Consider the following 8,934-nt stretch of genomic DNA (forward strand, 5'->3'; position numbering starts at 1 on the left):
TTGCTTTGCTTCCTCCTTTTTTTTGGTTGGCTCTAATTTTTATCAGATCTGTTTAATGTTTAACAGCACTAATTAAGCAGAAGATTATGTACTAGTATAAGAAACAGTGTGGGGAACAACATGGTCAGCTGAATACAACGAGGCTTCTGATTTTGTAAGTACTACACACGCACTTTTCTTAGAGACTTGCAAACGATGATTTCTGTGGTTGGTTGAATTTTAATATTAGGTTAATTTCATTTGTCTGCTTGTGATTTGGTTCTGTGCAGATGTTGCAATGGAAGATTAATCAAGCAGACATGTAAGGGACCAGTGGGACCTGCTGTTCTGGGGGAATATGCTTAGCCTGAAATCAAACTAAAATAACCTTTGAAGTCATGGGGACTTATTAAGTAGTTGTCAAAACAGAATATTGATGTAATCACCTTTTAGGTTGAAACAGTCTTCACAGTGACTCAGAATTAGTATAGTCCCACTATTGACTGAACAACTAGGTCCAATTTATAAATTCTTTCAGTGACTTAATTTAAAAAACAATCACTGAATTGCTAAGGCCATGCTTTCTAATTAGACAGCAGTGAGTGTAACGGGGGGCGGGTGGAAGGCCACAATTTAAATTTAATTGCCCCTTTTATTCCCATAGACAAACTAATATGTGGTCTGGAAGAGAATTATTTTCTGAATTTCCAATTTGCATAAAAAGTACTGCCAGATTTAGTAAAGCCTTTCCAATTTCTTCAGCTTTGAAGTGTTAACAAAAGTATTTGTGTGTGAAATTTTCTAATCTCAAAATGTTGAAATTAATGTGATTTCATCTCTAAAGGGAAAAGTACAGGAGGAAAACTTGATGACAATATTCAGTGTTTTCCAGCTTCTGGTAGAAGCATTTCTTTCAGATTTCTACAGAGAGCACTGATACTAAGAAGAGTTTTTTAACTGATCTGTTATAGTAGAAGCTATAACAGAAACATGCCTAATATAAGCTTACTGCAGAAAAAAAACCCTAAACCATACTCTTTGCTTCAGAAATTCTTTGAAATTCAGGCTAAGTTCTGTATGGACACAGGAAGTGAACATGGACAGATTAAACTTATCTTCTCACCTGAGTGTGCAGTACCTCAAATACCTAGAGATAAACAGCCTACAAGATGTTAAACATCAAGTATTTTTGGAACACCCTGTGTACTACATTATTACTTCATTTTTCCACATAAGGGTTGTTTGGGTTTTGGTTTTGGGGGGTTTTTTTGGCTGCAAAGAATAGGGAGAGTTCTGCTTAAAAGAGCTGCAAATAGCTGAATCATATTCCCATCTGGAGCCATATTCCATCTTTTGGTTTAAGGAAATTCAAATTTAGTGTTACCACTTTTTACTGCAGGTCACTGCAGTGGACCCTATCTTCTCTCAGGCACACTCAGCATACTCAGAGCTAAGCAAATATGAGAACACACAGCTAGTGTATATGTTTGCTATAAAAACAAGATCATCAATAAAAAAATAAAACAAAATCCTTGAACTTGGGCTGCCCTCAGAAACTCCATCTAAATGTTGTTTAGATAGTAAATACAATCATCTTTCACATCTGGGAATGAATGTAAGACCAAGACAACTTTACCTTGGCAGGACACGGGAAAATATGTTCCTGGAAGAAAAGGCTACAAACAGGCTGTGTTGTCTGGAAACCAGAAGAGAAGCCATAACAGTAGAAAAGTTCTAGAAATATTTTCATGCAGAAGCTACAAGAACAAAAAGCTTATTTTCATTGATAGCTTGTTACAGCTCTGAAGAGGGTTTGTATGAGATGCCTCCAGAACAGCAGGGAACTGAATTCAGTAAACCAGAGACTTGTCCCAGCTCCTGTGGAGAGCAAGGACTCACATGAAGAGCATTACATCAGCATTAGGAGAACAAGCATAACAAAGAAACTTGTCATCTCCAAAGAAATTAATCTATGTCTTTTGATTTCCAAATGGGATCAATGGTCCTCTTCTTCTTGGACCCAGGTCTTTCCCATATCCCATGCAAGTTAACCCATTGGTGAGGGGCAAAACATCATTTAACAAATTACAAACAGTTGTTGCAGGCACCAAAAAAGAAAGGTTCCTTCACTCCAAACATGCACCTCATTTTCTGATGCAAACCTGCTGCTTCCCACATGTCTTTGTGCCCATTTCTGCATGCACTGCTGTCATGTCCAGGCTTTTGCCTTGAATTTTGCGTTGAAGTTCATGCCTTTCTTCCGCCACCAGCTGTGGCCAATGACTGGCCATGTGAGTAAGTAAACAGGGCCATGAGGTAAACAGAGGTGTGAATTTAACAAGCACGAAATAGTCTGTGATAGCTGTCTGCCTCTGTGCTGCTGCCTTGGTGGAGGTGAGGGAATTTACCCCACTTCCAGTGAGTAGCGAGATGTCTCACATTTCCTTACATTTATCAAATTGCTTTTGGGCAGATGCTGTGGAGTATTTGATGTCTTTGAAACCCCCACCCTGTCTTCCCTCATGGTAACTTGTTTGTTTAGATGTACCCTATGGGAGACAATGATCATAGGAAAATAATGTAATTGTTAATTGAGATTATTGTGAACTTTAGCTCTATGTTTTCATAGCCAATGTATTATAATGAAGAAAAGTATTGCCTTTTCAGGCCAGTTACAATGAAATATGATGGTTTTATTATGCTGACATTTTAATCTACAACTTGGTTGAATTTATTAATTAAATTTGACGTTGTAGCCATGAGAACTTTAAATATCATGTGTATATTAGATATTTACAGTTGCACTACATAATATTTATGATAATAAACTATTTATTATTCCTTACTACCAAGCACATCATTACCATCTGCTCATTTAATGACTGTTTATTTTGTGACAGAATAATTTCAAAAGAAGATGAAGTGTATCCTGTGCCTGTGTTTACTCCTTGCTGTTCTTTGTGCTGTAACCCATTGCCGCCATGAAGATATTTGCCATGAAGTCAACAATACTAATCTGCAAGATGGAACTGAAAATTTATTAACACATAACTGTGACAAGCAAGGCTCAAACTATGCAGATTTTGTATTTAGATTTTACAAGCAGGCTATATCAAAGGAAGCTGATGAAAACGTTTTCTTTTCTCCCATAAGCATCTCCACTGCATTTGCCATGCTGGCTGTTGGTGCTAAGTCAACCACTCTGTCTCAGATTTTTGGAGGACTGGGCTTTGATGATCTGACTGAGGCTCGCATACATGAAATACATGACAGTTTTCACAAAGTTTTATCCATACTGAACTGTGCTGATGCTAATATCACATTAAATATAGGGAATGCCATTTTTATAGCTACTGGGTATGAACCACAGGAGTCATTTTTACAAAATATCAAACAATTTTATGATGCAGATTTTTTTTATAGCGATTTCCATAAACCAGAAGAAACTAAGAAGCAAATCAATAAATATATAGAGGAGAAAACCAAGGGGAAAATTCCTGAATTAGTTGGTCATCTTGAACCAAGTACTGTACTGGTTCTAACTAACTACATTTATTTTAAAGGTAAGATATTTAACATAATATTTCAATAGATGGTTTTGATGCAAAATAAAAATTTTAGGGAACTCCTGATGATTTGTTACCAGAGTGACTATTTAGGAAAGAACTAAATTGTGCAGAACCTTCAAAGTAGAGATTAGATCTGGCCAAGAGCAGGGTATCTGATTGTTGAGAAATACTGATTTCTTAATCATGACCCAGTTTGCCTGAAAGCTGTAGACAGAGAAGTCCCTCTCTAGTGGACCTCTCATAGACAGGGATCCACTGCACATAGTCGCACTGGTCTGAGAGCACAATGACTAAAGATGTTTCCAAGATCTCTATGCTGACTGTACGTGCCAGTCAAACTTGGTGGACAGATACTCTCGCATAGGGTCCCCAGTTCTATGGTAGATCCACTAGATGCATTGCATGAAAATTTGGGGTAGAGCATTTTGAGGGCCTGTGTCTCTGGAGGCTTGAGCAAATGTTAAGACCCTTTATTCTGCTGATGAATTCCTCACCAGGTTGAGTACAGTCAGCTTTTGCAGGGGCATAGCCTAATAGAAAAGGTATGAGAAGGTCCTGTGGCTGAATGTTTAAGCCATTGTATTTAAATGGCATAAAAGGCATTACATATGGCTACAGTAGAAGGACTCTCAATTGGTCCTCATCAGCCTTTTGTTGTTTTTCAGCAAGACAGGACTTACTTACACTTACTATGCTGGGCTAACTGCACAGCTAAAATTGCTTTATTGTGTGTTATGCAGGAGGTTGAAATTATTCAGTGATCATATTCTCCCATAAATAGCCCTCCATTGTCCTACATTTAAGTTGGTCTAACTCAGAAGAGCCATTTCTTATGATTATCACAATTGAGTGCAATATCTTATCTTTTACCCCATTAGCTGCCTGGGAAAAGTCTTTTGATCCTTTGCGTACATATGAGGATGATTTTTTCGTGAACACAAATGCATCTGTTAGAGTCAACATGATGCAGCATGACAATATCACTAACAGTTACTACGACCAGGATCTCTCCTGTGAGGTGATAGAGCTACCTTACCAGGGCACTGCACGAGCATTGCTCATTCTGCCTGATGATGGAAAGATGAAGCAAGTGGAAGATGCTCTCTCCAAGGAAACTCTTTGTAAATGGAATAACAAACTTATGCCCAGGTAACTCTAGGTAGATGGATTACTATATTTGAGAACAATTCACTGTTTTTAAAAGGAAGTGCTAAGTTCGGATCATCTCCTGCTGGGGTATAATGTCCTGATTTCATAAATAAGCAATTCCCCAAGTGAGTCAGAGAAGAGCATAACTGCTAAGAAACTGCAGGCTCTCTGACCAGACAGAAGGGGTCACAGCATTGTAACAATTGCCTCAAGACTTGCTTGGCTGCCTTTTGACTACCGTACCTCCTCTTTCATGGTGCCAACACAATTCATTTTCTTCACCATGAATTTTGTCATGATATATTTTTCCTCCTTTTCCCTTATTTTAGGCTTTCCACAGTCAGTCTGCTTATTCTCTGTAACTCTCTAGCCAAAAAACTCTGCTAGGTGTCTGTATGTGGCATTGGGATGAATGAGTAGCAATGAAGAAATTTGTTTCTTTTCACAAAAATCAAATGGAGAATGTAGAAACAAGAAGATGGAGCATCTCTCTGGATGCCAAGATTGCTCAAGGAATACAAATGCTACCATCAAACAAGTCTGCAATCAAAAGAATTCTTTCAAGTGTCACTGAATTGCATACTATCCATCCTGCTGGCTGAAACAGGCCTGGAATGCCTCACTGTTGTTTTGTTTTCTTTGATCAACAGGAGATTAAATCTGCAGTTACCGAAGTTTTCTATTAGTGGGTCTTACGATGTTAAAAACCTGTTTGAGAAAATGGGCATTACTGAAGTGTTCTCAGGTAATGCTGATCTGTCTGGAATTAGTGGCAGCCATAATCTCCAGGTTTCACAAGTAAGTGCTAGTGATGGGGTGGTGGTTGATTGTTTCGATCAATTGTGTCTAGGGTTTTTAAAGACTTTCTTCCCCTCCTTTTATTGTTGAAGTTATAAGTAAAACTCACAACGAAACGTAGGGGCTTGCTTAGTAATTTTGCTTTTCTACAGAAAGAATCTTCTGGATCACTTTTGTATTATTTTAATATTGCTATTAAAAGGCTGGATATTAAGTACATGGAAAAGTTGAACAACTTTAAATGATTTCTTGGCACTGGAATATAATATTTTATATGATATTGTGTCAAACTCTAAATGAGGAGTATATTATGATCTTTGTGTTGATTAATACCTAATTTTTTAATATTCTCAAAGTTTCCAGGAGATTTCCAGTTTGCAGAAGCAGAATTTCGCTATGTCAGTTTAAGCTATGATTTAATGTTAAAGATGCCAAATACTAGCCCTGTATTAGCATTTAAATAGCAGTGTTTCATTAACCTTGGAATAAGAGAAAGTGTTCCTATTGGAAGTCCTAACCATCTAAGAAAATAAACTAGTTTGTGCATGTGCTGTTATTATTTCTCTCTACTCAGCAATAGTGAGAATGTACTTACAGTGTGTCCCTGTTTATTTTTGGCTCTCCTTGTTCAGTCCTGACATAGAAAACACTCCTGTTTCAGACCGCTGGAGATTTACCATAAAATAAAGTTTCATCCACTGGATTTATCACTCCTTTCTTCTCCTAAATATTCCATAAGAAGAGAATTTATTTTACCTCCTTCTTCCTGTCCCATATATAAACCACAGTGTTTTCTTCTTTTCTCTACAGGCAATTCACAAGGCCCTACTGGAAGTTGATGAGGCTGGATCTGAAGCTGCAGGAGCCACTGCTGTAATCTCTAGTAGATTTCTGTATCCTTCTATTACCATCAAATTCAACAAGCCCTTCCTTATTTTGATCTCTGACAAGCTAACTGGCACTACACTTTTCATGGGGAAAATTGTTGATCCTACTAAAAAGTAATTGCTGAGTTATTTGGCATATTGGTGTTGGGCACGAGTTGTAATGGGTACAGTGTTCGCACTCATGGGCTAGTTAGTGCTACTAACTACTCTCTGATTGAGGGATATTCAGAAGTAAATGAGGAATTCCTTGTCAAATTAATAAGCAAAAAATTATTAAAAAAATCTCATCAAGTAACGCTTTTTAAATGTAACATTTTCCCCAGTTGAGTAATTATATAGGGTTTGCATGGCAAGGTTTTGGTAGCGGGTGGGGCTACAGGAGTGGCTCCTCTGAGAAGCTGGTAGAAGCTTCCCTCACGTCCAACAGAACCAATACCAGCCAGCTCCAGGACGGAGCTGGCACTGGCCAATGCCGAGCCCATCAGAGATGATAGTAATGCTTCTGTAATAACATATTTAAGAAGGGAAAAAAAGCTATTTTGTAGAAGTAATTGCAGCCAGAGAAGAGCAGACTGAGAATAAGTGAAAGAAACAGCCCTGCAGACACCCAGGTCAGTGCAGAATGAGAGGGAGGAGGTGATCCAGGTGCCAGAGCAGAGATTCCCCTGCAGCCCATGGTGAAAAACCTGGTGAGGCAGCTGTGCCTACGAAACCCCTGGAGGGATGCAGCGATCCATCTGCAGTCTGTGTAGGAGGTGGATGTCCAAAGGAGACTGTGATACATGTGAAACCCACACTGGAGCAGGTTTCTGGCAGGATCTGTCAATCCATGGAGAGAGGAACTCATGCTAGAGCAGGTTTCCTGGCAGGACTTGTGACCCTGTGGGGGACCGAGGATGGAACAGCCTGTTCCTGAAGGACTGCACCCCATGGAAGGGACCCATCCTGTAGCAATTCATGAAGAACTGTAGTCCATGGAAAGGACTCACACTGGAGAAGTTTGTGGAGGACTATTACCTATGGGAGGGACCCCATACTGGAACAGGGGTAGGACTCCCTGAGGAGGGAGCAGCAGTAGAAACAGCATGTGATGAACTGATCATAACTCCCGTTCCCTGTCTCCTTGCACTGCTGTGGGGGAGAAGGTAGTGCCTGGGCAGGAGGGATGGGTAGGGGGAAGGTGTTTTTAAGATTTGTTTTACTTCTCATTATCCTGCTGTGTTTTTGATTGCTAATAAATTAATTTAATTTCCCCAAGTGAAGTCTGCAGAGGTCAATAACGCTCAGACGATCCCAGTGGAGGCAAGAAGCCGGAATGCTTTATTGGACATACAAGTTCTTATTTAAAGGCTTTAGGGTCTACATATTCAATGGGGGGTTTACATATTCATCAGGGGCCAGAACTATTACAATTAGGGACTTTATAGGGATGAGGTAAAGGGGAAATCCTAAATTACCAACTTTTGGGTCTTAGCACTTACATCATAGGGGAAAACCCATCTTATCTTAGGGGGATTACATGGGGGGAGCAGATAACACAAAGGGAGAGATAAAACACAAAAGTTTTTCTGTACAGATATGATGAGATCAGGGCATGGTTTCTCCAGGCTTGGGCAGGACATTCCAAACGTGTGACATCAATAGATCCTTGTCTGGACTCTAAATGGAGGTTTTTTCCCAGTCTCTGTCAGCCCAAGGCTTTTGTTTAAACCTAGTAGTTTTCTTTTTCTCATATCCAAAAATTTGGAATCCAACACAAGTCTGTTTTGCCTTTGACAGTAATCTCTCCCTTTCCTTATTTCAACTCATTAAACTTTCATTATATTTTCTCTCCCCTGTCCACTTGAGGAAGGAAGTGATAGAGTGGCTTTGGTGGGCACTTGGCATCCAGCCAGGGTCAAAACACAATTGAAGTTATTAATATGTTTTCCAAATTTTCCTTGAAAGATAACTTTTTTAAAGTATGTTGTTATTTTTCAAAGCGAATTCTCTCTGCTAAGGAGTTTTGCTACTCACCAAAACCTTTATCCCAATAGGTAACAAGTCTTGTAATGCTACTACGTCTTCTCCAGCACATGATGATGACCAGTATTCACCTGAGCTGGTCCCTACAGAGTCTTTTCTTCTTTACATTGCTCTTTGCTGCCTAGGCTGTTTATCCTCAATCAACCTATTCTTTCTCATTTGTTCCAACTCTTTGCCTAGGATTTCTTAAGAAATCATTGACAAAAAAAAAAAAAGAGAAAAATCCCTGAAACAATAGATTATTCTGTTGTAGCTCTCAATGTGTCTCTTTGCAGTCCACAAGATCAGCAAAAAACTTTGAGACAGTGACGTTAGGCATAGCATAAACTGTCAAAGAATTGTCCTGTGACAAATGTCATTCCTGAATTATTGTTATGGCCGATAAATAAACTAAGCATTGCAATTTAAATCCATCACTTAAGGAATTAGTCCAGTCTCTTGTTATCATTCTTTAAAGCTTTTAAAATTAACAGAAGCCCTCAGTCATTCTTATTAACATATCAGGATGTCTGTAAAATATGTTTTAT

General features: G+C 38.9%; 1 protein-coding gene across 1 annotated transcript; it reads left to right on the plus strand.

Moving 5' to 3' along the window:
* On the plus strand, nt 1-7,639 carry LOC127479555 (serine protease inhibitor 2.1-like). The gene is made up of 5 exons (XM_051806693.1): nt 1-154; nt 2,880-3,542; nt 4,427-4,697; nt 5,348-5,495; nt 6,306-7,639. The coding sequence occupies exons 2-5, from the start codon at nt 2,897-2,899 to the stop codon at nt 6,498-6,500; spliced, it is 1,260 nt and encodes a 419-aa protein (XP_051662653.1). The 5' UTR covers nt 1-154; nt 2,880-2,896; the 3' UTR covers nt 6,501-7,639.
* The last annotated feature ends 1,295 nt before the right edge of the window (nt 7,640-8,934 follow it).

The sequence above is a fragment of the Manacus candei genome, unplaced genomic scaffold (assembly GCF_025592945.1).
Source record: "Manacus candei isolate 608988 ecotype Guabito, Panama unplaced genomic scaffold, ASM2559294v1 h1tg000067l, whole genome shotgun sequence".
Classification (NCBI taxonomy): Eukaryota; Metazoa; Chordata; class Aves; order Passeriformes; family Pipridae; genus Manacus; species Manacus candei.